The following is a 15,088-nucleotide window of genomic DNA, read 5'->3' on the forward strand; positions in this document are numbered from 1 at the left end:
ATTCAAATTTTATTTTTAGGTTTTTTATATATTAAATTAAATTCCTTATTCAATAAAAATCGAAATCTAGAGAGAGAAACTAAACAAATCAAGCTAGAGAGAGAAAGTGAAGAAATTGGGGAAAAGATGAAATCCAACCCTAAATCAAAAATCTAATGAAGCAGTAATGTTTTAAATTGATTTTAAATTAAGGATAAAAAACCAGATCTTGAATCGGAATAAAAACGAAGTGCTAATCTCATTCAAAACAAACTTCTAGGGCATGTACATTTCGCCCATGCCTTGGCGTTTTAGAATCGTTCAAGAAGATGATTGAAATGCAAATCAGAGACTTACAAAATTGAGTTCAGAAGCAAGATCTGTCGACTTCAAGAATCCCTCCTGTGTCCTTCCTGGCCAATTGCTTGGGGGAGATCATCCAAAAGTGAATTTCGCCCTTTTCCAGACCTCCATTTAAAGATCCAACCGTCTGGATTTTAGAGGAGGAAAAGACGAACCTACCCTCTAAATTTCAGCCCAATCGGACTTGTAAATCTCAAGATATCAAGGTTTTAGTGAGGGCAATTTTGAGCCATTGGATCTCTTGAATTTGCTTAAAAATCGGATTTATTAGGTTGGCTGGGTTGATTTCCTCGTTTTCCCCGTCCTCGGATCGCGTGCAGGCTTCGTTGTCCGCGTCGGCCGCTCGTCATTTGAACTGCTTTTAAAAAAAAACACAAAAAGACAAAAAAGAACTTTTGTTCTCGGTATTTAAATGCCACGTTCTTCTGGCGCTATTTTTTCTCTCTCTTCTCTCTTTTATATTATTTAAATCATAGCCTTTAATGTTGACTATTCCTCTCTCTCTCCTCTCTCTATATAATAATAAATCATAGGCGCTATTCTCTTCTCTCTCTTCTCTCTTTATATTATTTAAATCATAGCCTCTAATGTTGACTATTCCTCTCTCTCTCTCCTCTCTCTATTTATTATATAATAATAAATCATAGGCGCTATTCTCCTCTCTCTTCTCTTCTTATCCGCAGCCGTTATTTTTTACCATTCTTCTCTCTCTCTCCTCCTTCTATAATAATAATAATAAAATATCCTCCTTTCTTCTCTCTTTCTCCTCCGCTCATTCTCTCTCTCTCTTTTCTCTCTCTCATTTCTTATTTAATAAATATATCCCTTCATTCGCCCGAATTTCGGGCGAATGACGTGGATATTCATAAATAAATATTTAAATAGATTTTAAATGCGAAATAAATAATATATATGTTATTTAAATATGTAAAAATCATTTCTTGGCTAAATAATGGTCAGAAAAATATATAAAAATAGTGGAAAATTCTAAAAAATCATGAGATCACTTACTGACCTTAAACCAAGCAATTAAAGCTCTGTAAGAAATAATTCTTCACTGAAATGATGTTAGATTCCATGTAAAAAATGATAAAAAATCTGAAATAATAATAAAATGAGAGATTAACTGATTTATCTTTATTTTAACATGATAACATGCAAATAAAATCATTAAAACACATAAATAGAGTGTAAAATTAATTAATTAATCATATTAATTTGCAAGTTATCAGCGCGCAATTTGACACCACCCAAAAAATAATTATGTATATGCCCCTCTGCTTTCTCTTTCCTCCATATTTCCCAAAAAACCATACCAAAATCCCAATTAATTTGATAAAACCCTCCAACTATTCTAATTGGATCTTTACGCCTGCAATGGATGATCTAGAGCTGTTTTCAGGCCATAATTGCAACACAAAGTTAAGAAAAACCCTCTGATTTTAGAATTTGCTTTAAACTCATATTTTTCCTTATAAATATATCCTTTTTCTAATTAAATATTCATTTCTTCCTCTAAGAGATTCCCAAAAAGTCCAATAATATAAAAATCTAGAAAATTCAATAATTCATCCCCATTTTAATTAACATTAAAATTAATTTTTAAACCTCCATTTAAATAGAATTATTCCAAGGTTAATTAAATTACAGGAAATTCATAAATTAACAGGAAATTAGGGAAAAATCAGGATTCACTTAGAATATTAATTAACATGTAAATATATGATAACATCCCTATTTAAAACTCTTTAAATGCGTAAACTGTGATAATTATTTGAATTAAATACTGAATTTAGGGCGTTATCACCCGGTTGTAAACGTGCTTCTGCTCCTAAAGATTCCTCCTCTCCGAAAGAACTCCAACAAAAAAAGTCAACAATTCCATGAAAAATATTTAAATATACTCAAAATTATATTTCTGACTTTTAAAAAAAATTATGAATTTGACATCAGAAAATTGAATCAAAATAACAGAAAGTACATAACAATCAGAGTATTCTTTCAAAAATAAAATAAACCCGTTAAATTATTGAAATAAATAAAAATTAATTCCTGATTTTTAATTTTTATTTATGAATTTAATTTTAGAAAGTTCCATGAAAATACCAAAAAAAGCTAAAAATATATATTATCATTTATAAATAAAATAAATCTGTTAACATATTTCAGTAAATTAATATTTTTTACTTTTAGAACCTGTTAGTACAAAAAATTAATGTGAGAAAAATATGATAAATACCTTAAAATCAATAGGAATAGGAAACTCGTTCTAAAACTGCAGTAAATAGTCTTAAGTTTTAGTAACATGCATTTAGGATTATTTTAATTAAAAATCCAGATAAAATAGACAAAATATACTTAAAATAGCATGTAAAAGAGTAAAATGTTGACGTTCTCATCAGCTGGCCAATGACGACCAGAAACAAGAAGGCACATAGACCTATCGAGGGCCTGGGAGAGCCGTTGGGGGCCAGTGGATAATTGGTTGAACGAGCTTCTTTCTTGACCCTTTAAATATGAATTTTGAAGCCTAATTTTGCATCTCTCATCGCAGAAAATATAGTTATGGGGGAGATCCTCTCGAAGGCTCTCAATCTGTCTCAGATTGTAAAAGTCTCGCATGATCATGAGAACTTCAGGATGGTGCAACATTACAGTAAAGAAGACAAAGATTTGCGCCAGCACAAAGGAAAAGAGAAGGGGAAGTTGCACACCGAGGTTAGAAGACAGTGATAGGCATCCTCAATGCTTTTTCTTCAAATCAGGGCTAATACGATACTATTACTGTCCTGATATGGATTAAAGTTAGTTTATGAACATAATAGTTCGGATATAATTGATCTGAGTTAAAGTGGAGTTTTATTTCATCATGTTATCATAGGACAACCTCTTTGAGATTTTTTTTCAAACACATGTTGGACACGGATGAGTTTATTCAATTTAATCTCAATTGTACCTTAATAAAAAATATTAAATTTACTTCTTAAATGTATCTACTAATGTTAACAATGTTTCTATTATTCTAAGCTACTCATAGACAAAAATAATATAAATACATTCCTCTTAATTACTGTTATTGATCCCTTTCTCTTAGTCTCTCTCTATCTAGTTGTTAAAATATCTTAAAATTAAATTATATTCTCTCTATTCAATCACCTAAGTCTTGTAAAATCTTAGCATATATAGATCTTTCTCTCCTTCATTAATATATATCTAATTAAGCAATTCCTTCTTAACCATATAATAGTCCTTATCCATTCATCTTCATTACTCTTCTCATATCCTACTAAAATAAAATAACCCTATCACTGCTGAATATCCTAATATCCCTTCACTTATTACATCTATTTTATTCTACATTAGATATAACCTTGTCTCAATTAAAACAAATAACCATACTAAGTATATCACCTTCTACTCTTAGTATCATTTATAATCTCTGTTTAGGTTACTTTTATTTACTAAGTATAGGGATTAAGTATATCACCTTACTTTCTTTACTAAAATAACCTCCGTACTAAGTATATCACCTTCTACTCTTAGTATCATTTATAATCTCTGTTTAGGTTACTTTTCTTTACATTAACTAAAAATATAAGAAACAACTCTTCCACTACCCATCTTACTCCCTTCAGTATAATAGTATAAATAAATTTCTTTCCTCAACTAATCACTATCTCTAATATCCGAACAAATATTAGTTACAATAATAATATAATAATATCTTATCTCATAGACACCTTACATCTGCCTTCTTTATTTAACTACAACTCTAGCCCCTCATTCCCTCTCACTAATTATACATCTTCCCTCCTTTCATTATCTTCATTATAATTATTATGATGTCTCTTATTTACCTTATATATGAGTCTTTTATTATCCTTATTATCATCTTGTTTTCCCTAATCCTTACCCAATCATTAACTTCAGCTCTAAAGGCCAGTCCTTGCAGAAACGACCTCAGTCCCATAAAAAGTATTTTAGTGAGTTTCTATGAATATAAATTTTATTTGATTTATGAAAATTAAATTACATTGAGAATAAAATTAACACCGGAATTTGCCTCCATCACCCCCTTCTCTTGTATTAATTCAATTGATCATTAACATACTCATTTTCTTCCTTTATTCTATGTCCTTAACTGTTTCACTTCCCGATTTTAATACATTATAAACCAATCTCGAGATAAGATATGATGGAAAGCCATTGTGGCCATCATCAATCTAAGCTATCTTGCAAAAAAGTACTAAAACTCACCTCACTTATTTTCTCTATGGTCTGAAAAGCATTGACTAAAATATTATTATTAAGATTCGTGAACTCAAATTTGGGAGTTACTTTGTCATTGATTATTGATTTACTCAATAAATTTTCCAAGACATTCTCAAAAAGAAATATGATTAGTTGGTAATGAGGAAATGTCATCTCACATGAATGATGATTTGAGAATTGACGATTTATTGAATTGGGATTCTTTTAAAAGATGAGAAGATATATTTTTAAAATAATAAATATAGTGATATGATAATGTCATAATAACCCATTTACATGGATGTGGAGGAGCCAGGATGAAAGTGACTTACGAGAGGGGGACAAATTTCTACTTCTTTTTTGCCTTCTAATTTTGATAAAAAAATTTCACCATGAAAACATTTATGAAACTTAAAAATACAATCTTTTACTTGTCCTACATTTTTGGAAGGCAATTCCAAGATCATTTTTCTATGGATAGGGGGGTCTATTTACAGTTTGAAGATGGATGAGGATAGAGAGAGAGAGAGAGACAAAGGGATAAAACATTGAATGTATGATAACTTAATGGATATTTAGATACATTTTAAATGATTATCGTATTATTAATTCAGAATTTATCATGTTATTATTTGAATCAACAAAATATTTATGCATAAGCTATAAATTCTAATTTTTGCACATTATGGTTATTTTTTACTAAACTCCTTGACTTCTTTGAAGTCATGCAGTTTCTGTCATGATGAGTATTCTATAGTTTCACATGTGAAGAAATTCACACGAATAAGAAGATACATTTCTTCAAGAGTTGGAGAATTTTTGAGAGTTTAGTGATTTTCAAAAGGGGGCTTGAAAGGAGAAAAAGAGTGTTTGGGCCTTCAAATGAGAAATCAGAGGAAGATGGGCCACTACCTGACCTGTCCATTGGGCTCTCAAAAGCCTTCCAAAGAAAGAAGATGAATATTACAAAGGGAAACTCTCAACCCATGGAGAAAAAAAGGCAAAAATGGCAAGAGAAGAAAATTAAAAAATACCCAAAGGGGTATTTTAGTAATTCTTCCAATATATAAGTACTCCTTTCTCCCTCATTTCCCCTCATTCTGGACGTGCTCTAGCAACTGGCTGGCCAGCAGGACAAGGTATATTTCAGAATCCAGGCTGTTCAAGCTGCTTAATGTAAGTTTGTTGAAGTTTTCATTCAATCTCATCTCTTGTTTACATTGAAAAACGCCTGATCCTGGAAAAATATAAGGATCCAGACTTGAGAGGAAGCATTGAGGGCTCAAAAGGTTTGCACTGAATTTTTAGGAACCTAGATTTCCTTTTTCACATCATCATTCATCCATTTACCATTAAAATTCATCAATTTCTCACTCTAAATACATATTTTCCCTACTTTCTCTCTCTAGAATCATTCATTTTCTCTCTAAATTTTCATTCATATCCCTAGTTCATCCTCTAAAAAGTTATCAAAAGTTTCCTTCATTTTCACCTTCAAATTCTATCTCAAACTTCTTCTACACTCTCTCCATTTTCACCTATCTCTTCATTTCAGTCATTTTCTCTCTCTAAAACCATTTCTTTCTCTCTATAAAATCCATTCCATTCTCTCTCTATATCATCATTCACTCTTCCTTTAAATTTTCAAAAAAAAGTTAGTGTTAGAATTCCATCATTTAGGGCAAAAAAAGTGGAGAGTGGAGGACTTAGTCAAATTGACTAAGTCCTAATCATGTTGGGTCAAGCCCATTTGGCTAAGTCTTGACTTAGCCGAAATGGGCTGAACCTTAGTGGGTGACCCAATAAGGCCAGCCCTATAAGGGCTACACAAGGACCGCTGGCTCATCCGGTCCACCGCCGCCGCCGCCGCTGCCGCTCTGTCACTGTCGCCGCTGCCGCCACCGGCGATAGCTAGAATAGGTATTTTTATTATTTTATATATTTTCAAATTCTTTAAAAAATGAGGAAAATCCCTAAAATTAATTTAATCAATATTCAGTATTTTGTAACATCTACAAAATTTTAAAAAATATTTAACTCTCTTTTTTAATATTTCTAGCATTTTTGGTGTTAATTAAATTCAAAAAAATTAAAATATTTATTTATTTCCAATTTCTAGTGTTACTTAAAATTTTTAAAATTAGTCTAAAATATTTTTCGTGTTTTCTTTATAATTATGATTTAATTAAGACCATAGGAATTTATATAAATTGACTAAAAATCCATAAAATCTCAGAAATTATATATCTCACTTTTAAACTAACTTCCTTCATTCCAAGCTTGAGAAACATTCTGAAATTAAATTTCTGCCTCTCTGTGGATCGACCCCTTACTTTCCTTATATTAATTATAGAGTATTTAAGTGGAAAATTTTCATCAATATTGTTGGTTTAGTCTGAATCAAAACAACGACATAAAATCCCTAAATTTGGACTTATCAATATACCTTCTGGGGAACTCGTTCCACCCTTGACTTTTCTGCTCTAAGATTATTCTGAAGCCGATCGCTCGGCACTTGGATCTCCACGTCTTCTTCTTCAACTCTTCTTGAAAATCTAGAAGATCTTCTCACCATGAAGACACTCTCCTTGGATGAGAGGAGAAGAGAGTGGAGAAAGGGAGGGGCTCTCAAATCTTGCTGGCCTGAGTGCTTGAAATGAGAGCCATTTTCCTCTTTATATTTCACTTAAGGTTTTTCTAAAAAATCCTACAAAGTAAAATATATCCACAATGCCCTTATGACCTTGTGTGTATGACCCTCTAGGACTATGTATCATTCTAGTAAATAACTTTAGTGGCCCAATAACATTTATTGACCAATCTTATTATTCAACTATATCAACATATAGATTAATTAAATAAAGATTGATTTAACCCAATCGATAGGTTAAGTTTCCAACGCGTGGGGTGCCAAGCTACAACTCGTGCTCTAGAAGATACCGAGTAGTGTTGAACTCTCTCATGGAACCTTTACTGTCATCGGTTACCGTATATGTATAATCCATGATCCGCGCAAGACTCTCGAACAACTTACGGTATGGTTTATCGTCAAACCCTAATCTGCCATTCGATTAGTATTGATGCGTAACGGGGATCATTGGAGAACTCCTTATCCGATATCCTCACTACCCTGGCCAAGGATTTTTATGCATCGTCTTCCTTGAGTCGATCTTCTCTTATACCGAGGGCAGATGATTCCGTCTTGACCACTCAATCATCTCCGTGAGCTTCTTACTACATCTGAACTATAACTTGTTTGAAACCCATGATTAGAGTCTTGTAAGTCGTAGTCAAAATATAATTGTCCACTTACGAGATGACCTTGATGTCTCAAGTCAGTGGATCAATTACACAACCATGACTTGAATCAACCTGATTCATGTTTAGGTACCATTTAGGGATTCGTATGGATCAATTCAATGAACTCTTTTTCCAAAGAGCAACCACTATCTGTCCTTATTGTTGTCACACTAATAGCCACATGATCAGCTATACCTATAGTGTAAGTAGGATCAGCTAATGCTATTCTTTCAGGATAATTTGATGTCCATCTCGACCATCCATCGAATATGAATATTTTGAATACATTTTTAAAGACTAGTTATCACTGTATTATGATCTCATCATAATTCACTATGTCATTACACGTATTCATGGACTTCATTATAAACATCACATTGGAGTAATAATGAACATAAATATTTTATTCAATGAACTTTAATAAACATGGTGGTGTGATTGGCTTGACAGCCACATAATATCCATCATCGCCTGCACGAATTCATTTTCTCTGATCCAAAAGTTCCATGTGTCAACATTTTTATTGGTCTTTAAGAGACCTTGATGGTAATTTTAATCATTTTTATGTGCTGACATGTGTCCCACTTTCCCATTAGATTTATTACAATTTAAATCTTCATTTTTCCTAGCACTTACATGCGTGCACATGTTCCATATGTAGATTTTGCCAGTTAGCCATCCCTTTTTCAGCCGTCACCTGTTCCCGCAAATTAGACTTCAACTCCTGATTGGGCCGTTATGTCATTGCAATTTTTTATGCCATAATACAACCTTTTGGAATGATTAGCTCTGTAAATCATTAGTAAATCTCAATGATTGGTATATGTTTAAATAATTTCATTTTCCAGTTTTATTAAACGAATCTGGACATAACTTATAGATTTCATTCAAATATTCTAAAGACATATATATATATTATAATTTATAAACATCCAAAAGATAATAATATTTTTCTACTCAAAATAATTTCCTTTACAAATATAATTTCGGAATGCCCCAAATATATATTAGGACCTAAAAAATGTTTTCTTTACAAATATTATGACTGAAATTTTTATAAAAACTTATTAAAAATCCATTAATTTTTAATATCATTCTAAAACTAAATCTAACAATTTGAAGCTTGATACATGTGTATATCAACATTTTACTTTAGTTAAATGCATCCAACTAATGTTCTTAATCCATTGTCCTAGCATTTCATCATAGACGTCTACCACTCTGCCCTATCCCTTTAAAAGTTAATCTCCGATCCTCCTTTGTTTCTGAGCATTCTCTTTGAGCATGAACCAGCAGCCAGAAGAATATTGCATTCAGCCCAAAAGATTTTTAGATGCCAACAAGCCACTATTAGCGGCTATTCAATCAATCCACATGCCTCAAGTGTGAAACGTTAAAAAAAAGTAAGTTGTGACATGAAATAGTGCAAAAAACATATTCCACTCCATGGGAGTGATGACTATATTTAGATAATCATACTTTAAAACATGTGGCAAAAATCTCTGATACCAATTGATAAGATTTAGGATCCATCAAGATCAATGGAAAGGGAGTGGATATTCTGAACTTTCACAATGGAGACTGATTCCTCTTTGCAGATGGGGCTCAAGGGACTCGTTTGAAAACCACAACCCTTTGAATATGTCCCATATTGAGTTTTTACCAGAATAAACTGCTACCATTGCTGAGCTTTCAACTTCCACATTTTCAGCTCATATTTATGTGTATCAGCTCACATATGATATCTAATACTTAAGGCTCTTTGTCTCCCTCATGCTCACTCACAGTCACTCCTCTCCGCAAATTTTGTGAACAAAAATGTTGGCGAAATAGAGGGCAGTTATATTATGCACTACTCCATTATGTTCCTCAAGGAGGGGATCATCTTGGAACACCAGCTGTGATGTAGAAGAAAATCTCAAGGCAAATGAACAAAAGTTACCTCTTGGTGACTCTTTTCTCAAGTGAAAATTCAACCCACCAGCACTATAAATCTGTTTATTTTTTTCCTTTTGTGTGTCGTAATATGCACATACTGAGCAGGAGACTGAGATTAGATCCACAACTATTATCAGGCAAAGGTGAAACAACACAAGCTTCCACATTTGAAAATTTTGATATTCGGCCCGTTCTTTCTCATTCCCTTCACATCTTGAGAAGAGGTCCATGGTTCTCTATCTCTCCCTTCACTCAAATAGGAGTTTGATGATACGTAGTGCTAGATTTTTCCCCCCCTTCTCTAGTAGTAACAAAATTTCATATTTTTCCACCTTTTAACTCATTCTGAAGCTTCATCCTTTTTCAATACAAATCTTCACATTATTGGATTCTTGATGCGAACTGAACGCTCCTTCATCTGTCTTCTTTATCTCTAATTATCTACCATAAAACATTTTATTTGAAATTAAATATTTCACTCTGTCTCTCATCTCTATCTCTTCCACAACATACTTTCTCTTCTATATATCATTCTTAAATCTAACATAATAATCTTTTGACCCTCCTGAGTGTCTCAACAAGAGATTGGACTTCCATCACCTTGGATGATCTTCAATATTAATAGCTGATGCTCCGATACCATGCTAGAGCTGAGGATAAGGCACAATGAAATGGCCTTTCAGCCAATTCATCTCTTGTTTTCACAATGGATCATTTTATTAAAGCCTACATATCCAATTTTCCCTGGGTCTCATATGCCATGGACAAATTTAAGATGTCAAAAGAATTCCAATACTTATTTTGAAAGTTTCAGATTTCACTACTCAAATTTAATAAGCAATTGATCATTACCGCATAACAGTAAATTTGAGTTATTTAATTTCATGGAGAGTACATTCCATCAAAAGTTATTTTAAAATATATAAACAGTTATATTCTCAATATATCTATCAAAATTGTTTAAAATACCCACAATTCCCAACTGCCTAAACTGAATCCATTAAATGGGGTGATTTGATATAATCAGTTATTCTGATCAACCAAACTGGTCAATAGACCACCTATCTGAGGATCTGTTAACTATCTAAATGAGATCTGGATTCTCCAATATTGATCAATCCCCAAAGCCTAGCATTGAAATGAATAATTTTTCACTGTTTAATCTAAGGATAAATGGCAAATGGTGTCAACATGAACTAGTCAACCACTGAAGAATTTTCGAAACCTAAGAACGAACCTAGCTCAGCTCCACCAAGCCAAAAGGAAAGAACCGCCGGAGGCAGATGGTAGAGTATGGCCAAGAGGCTTTTGGGTTCTATAAAGGACACAAAGTAAAGACCGTACTCCGGAGTGTACTGAAACTTTTGTTTCAACCGCTCATAAAGTAAAGGCCGCTCCTAAATTAAAAGGGAGGTGAAAGACCCAAAACTATCGTAGTTGCACCAAAAGGTCTGAATTTACATCATTTTATTGAGCTGAATAAGTTAATGTATTGATGGGGCTTACAAATACTAGAAAAATTGAGCTTATCTACCTCATGACCGACTAATAAATTTCGAAATAGAACAGTGAAAATATCATATGCACCATTTAACCGGAGGACAAGTGGTCAACCCCTTTCAAATTTACCCTTTTTGGATTTTTTTAGTAAGAGAAAGATGAAAAAAAGATTGCCCAAGTGTTCGTGACCAGGAACTTGGCGCCATGAGCTCCCAAGATCATAGCGATGCAGCTCGAACTGGGCAATAGCTTCAGAGCTTGCCAAAATACGAAAAACAATTCAACAAATAACAAAACTAGAATTCAGCTGAGAAAATCATTTACCAAGAAAAAAAGACATTTTCAAACCTTTTAGAGCCACAAAATTTGATGATATAACAAAAGCATCGATGATGTAGGCACAGGAAGTAGGAAACTCCCACACCTACACAAAAATAGATCAAATCATAAGTCGATTGGAGTTTCCAAAACACTCTAGAATTAACTAGAAAATTCCAGATCTTTGTGAATATTCTGTGAACGAAGACAATTTACACTAAACGCGTGATCATACCATCATCAACGCAAGGAACAGCTTGCAGTAGCTTGATAAGATCACAGCTAAGAAGATGTTCTTGATACTGGAGAAAGAATTCCCTCGCTTAGTCATATTCAGGACTTGAAATTTCCAACCCAGAATTTGAGATGAAAGTAGAGGTTGTGGGATTGATCGATTGCCTGGAGATATCTTGAATCGTTGAACTGTGTTGGCTCGCGAGAAATCTCTGGGCAAGAAGAAGAAATCCAAAAAAAGAAAGATTTCCACAGGCTACCTGCGCAAACACCTGCGCCGAATATCACTGGAATCGCTGAAATCGAAGAAAGTTTTGATGTGAGGTGGGTTTTTCATGATCTTACCTTTCCGCACGAGAAAGCAGAAAAAGAAGACCCTTTTGATGATTCCGTGTCGTTAAATAGCAGGATAGCCCTGTCTTGGAACGTTAAGAAGATAAATCTCGGAAGGATGAAAGAAAAAAAGGAAACTAGGGTTTCATAAACCGGATACATAACTCGGCGATGATGTAGATCATGCTCGATTTCCACATTATCGCCTACAAATTTTGATAAAAGCAATTCAATTCCCCAGTATACAGCCTAATCCAGCGAATTGATAAAACCAATTCGATAAGTTTACAGAAAGTTCTCCTTTCTACTTGATTCTTGCTTTGCGCGCTAATCTTCTAAGGATTGAATCGAAGAACCGACTAAAAGTTCACCCGGAATCGTAGAAAAAAGGGTACCTCTCGGCGAATCGAACCTCCGTTCAACGCGTTAAAGATTACATGCCTGTAAGCCTTCTCCTTGTGCAGAATCAAATCGATCAGGAGGATCTGCGTTGAAAGCAACCCATTAGTCCTTCCACTGCAAACTTGAATTCAAGAGAAAACCCAAGAAATTTCCAGGGAGAAAGACCATGAATTCGCACTCGAGGTAGGGATCAGCGACGGCGGAGCAGTTGCGCTGAGGAGGAACCGGGGAGAGATCAGATGGAGAAGAGAGAGAAAGGAAGAAGATTTGGAGAAGGGGAATGGGTTGATCAGGCCAACGCATTTCAAGAGGCGGATGTTGCCGGGAGAGTAGAACACGAGCAGCCTGTCCATCGCCTCGCCGCAGTTCACGCATCGAAACTCCATCAGTCTCCTTCGAACAGGCCGCTTGCTTCTACGCAAACTCCTTACACACACAGTTATATATATATAGAGAGAGAGATTGAGAGTGAAAGATGAACAGAGAATAGAGAAAGATATGAGACAGAGAGAGAGGAAGAGTAAAAGAAAGATCAAGAGAGAGAAAGATGGAGAGAGAGAGAGAGATAGAGAGGAAGAGTGAAAAGGAAGATAGAGGGAGAGAGAGAGAGAGAGGACGAGTAAAAGAAAGATCAAGAGAGAGAAAGATGGAGAGAGAGAGAGAGAGAGAGGAAGAGTGAAAAGGAAGATAGAGGGAGGGAGAGAGAGAGGAAGAGTAAAAGAAAGATAAAGAGAGAGAGAGAGAGAGATAGAGAGGAAGAGTAAAGGAAGATAAAGAGAGAGATAGATAGAGAGGAGGAATAAAAGGAAGATAGAGAGAGAGAGAGAGAAATAGAGAGGACGAGGAAAAGAAAGATCAAGAGAGAGAAAGATGGAAAGAGAGAGAGAGAGAGGAAGCGTAAAAGAAAGATAAAGCGAGAGAAAGATGGAAAGAGGGAGAGAGGGAGAGTAAAAGAAAGATGAAGAGAGAGAAATATGGAGAGAGAGAGAGACAGAGAGGAAGAGTAAAAGAAAGATAAAGAGAGAGAAAGATGGAAAGAGAGAGAGAGGAAGAGTAAAAGAAAGATAAAGAGAGAGAAAGATGGAAAGAGAGAGAGAGGAAGAGTAAAAGAAAGATAAAGAGAGAGAAAGATGGAAAGAGAGAGAGAGGAAGAGTAAAAGAAAGATAAAGAGAGAGAGGAATGGAAAGAGAGAGAGAGAGGAAGAGTAAAAGAAAGATGAAGAGAGAGAAAAATGGAAAGAGAGAGAGATAGATAGAGAGGAAGAGTAAAAGAAAGATGAAGAGAGAGAAAAATGGAAAGAGAGAGAGAGATAGATAGAGAGGAAGAGTAAAAGAAAGATGAAGAGAGAGAAAAATGGAAAGAGAGAGAGAGATAGATAGAGAGGAAGAGTAAAAGAAAGATGAAGAGAGAGAAAGATGGAAAGAGAGAGAGAGATAGATAGAGAGGAAGAGTAAAAGAAAGATAAAGAGAGAGAAAGATGGAAATAGAGAGAGAGATAGATAGATAGAGAGGAAGAGTAAAAGAAAGACAAAGAGAGAGAAAGATGGAAAGAGAGAGAGATAGAGAGGAAGAGTAAAAGAAAGATAAAGAGAGAATGATGGCGAGGACGCCAATGCATCAGCCCGGGACACGTCACCGCAGGCAGTCGGGGTCAACACAGATGTTACGGATCCAAAGATGAAGTCAACAGCAGTCAACCCACCTCGGTCAACAGAAGTCAACGAAGAAGTCAACACGCCACAACCGTCGTCCGCCACGTCACCACCCGCGCACGTCTCCACGCGCGTCATGACACGACGCCAAAGGCAGATCCACAACTGCCCTTTGGCGTGACGTGATGCACGTTTTCCCTTGCGTGTCTTATTTTCTAGTTATTTTCTCTTTCCTCCAAGGCCTATATAAGGTCATTTGTTTCAAGAACTCATTAGGCAATCATAATTCAAGAATTGAGTTTTCTTTCTAACTCTTCTTGGAGGATTGCCCTACCCCTTATCTTGCCCTACCCTTCCCCCGTCGTCGCCGCGCCGCCCACGCCGCTGCGCCGCCGTCGTCATCACCGCCCGCGCGCGGCAGCGCGGTCACACGCCGCGACCACGCCACCGCGCGTACCATCCCCGCCGCGCGTGCGCCTCCGCCGCACGCCAGCGGGCCTGGCGCTGCGCGCCGTCGGCGGCGCCTCAAGCGCCCAGCGCTCGCGCGCTCGGAGTGCGCTCGCGCGCTCCGTGCGCTCCGTGCGCTCCGCGCGCCGCGCGCGGGAGTTCGTCGCGCCCGACCCGGCGTCCCCGCTTCATAACGTCAACCAGGGCCGGACAACGCCCGGAGCGCCCGTTCCAGTATCACGCCGCCTTCGTCGCCACGAGCAGAATTACCTGCATCCTCTACACGCACTACGGTGCTGAGGTATACCTGAACCCTGTGGTGTCGACGTGTTCTCCGCTCAGTATTTTCTCGGGAAGTTTCCACCGCCGT

General features: G+C 35.8%; 1 protein-coding gene across 3 annotated transcripts; it reads right to left on the reverse strand.

Moving 5' to 3' along the window:
- Window positions 1–11,384: 11,384 nt before the first annotated feature.
- On the reverse strand, window positions 11,385–13,080 carry LOC144710588 (protein ARV 2-like). Of its 3 annotated transcripts, XM_078584401.1 has the most exons (9): window positions 12,918–13,070; window positions 12,784–12,831; window positions 12,612–12,701; window positions 12,377–12,422; window positions 12,229–12,302; window positions 12,049–12,155; window positions 11,885–11,951; window positions 11,680–11,755; window positions 11,385–11,588 (listed from the first exon to the last, which is right to left on the reverse strand). In XM_078584401.1, the coding sequence occupies exons 1-9, from the start codon at window positions 13,002–13,004 to the stop codon at window positions 11,476–11,478; spliced, it is 708 nt and encodes a 235-aa protein (XP_078440527.1). In that variant the 5' UTR covers window positions 13,005–13,070; the 3' UTR covers window positions 11,385–11,475. The 3 variants fall into 3 exon arrangements, with proteins under 3 accessions (XP_078440527.1, XP_078440526.1, XP_078440525.1); XM_078584400.1 differs by having other exon boundaries at window positions 12,049–12,143; window positions 12,784–13,080; XM_078584399.1 differs by having other exon boundaries at window positions 12,784–13,066.
- Between the last annotated feature and the right edge of the window lie 2,008 nt (window positions 13,081–15,088).

The sequence above is a fragment of the Wolffia australiana genome, chromosome 12 (assembly GCF_029677425.1).
Source record: "Wolffia australiana isolate 7733 chromosome 12, ASM2967742v1".
In the NCBI taxonomy this organism is placed as follows: domain Eukaryota; kingdom Viridiplantae; phylum Streptophyta; class Magnoliopsida; order Alismatales; family Araceae; genus Wolffia; species Wolffia australiana.

What these genes read in the sequence shown, in the direction of transcription:
- LOC144710588 (XM_078584399.1), bottom strand. Translation starts at nt 12,993, where the DNA reads ATGCGTGAACTGCGGCGAGGCGATGGACAGGCTGCTCGTGTTCTACTC. An exon ending in ACCTCGAGTGCGAATTCATG is followed by an intron (nt 12,702 to 12,783) that starts GTCTTTCTCCCT and finishes CTTTCAACGCAG; the next exon opens with ATCCTCCTGATCGATTTGAT. An exon ending in CTACATCATCGCCGAGTTAT is followed by an intron (nt 12,303 to 12,376) that starts GTATCCGGTTTA and finishes TAACGTTCCAAG; the next exon opens with ACAGGGCTATCCTGCTATTT.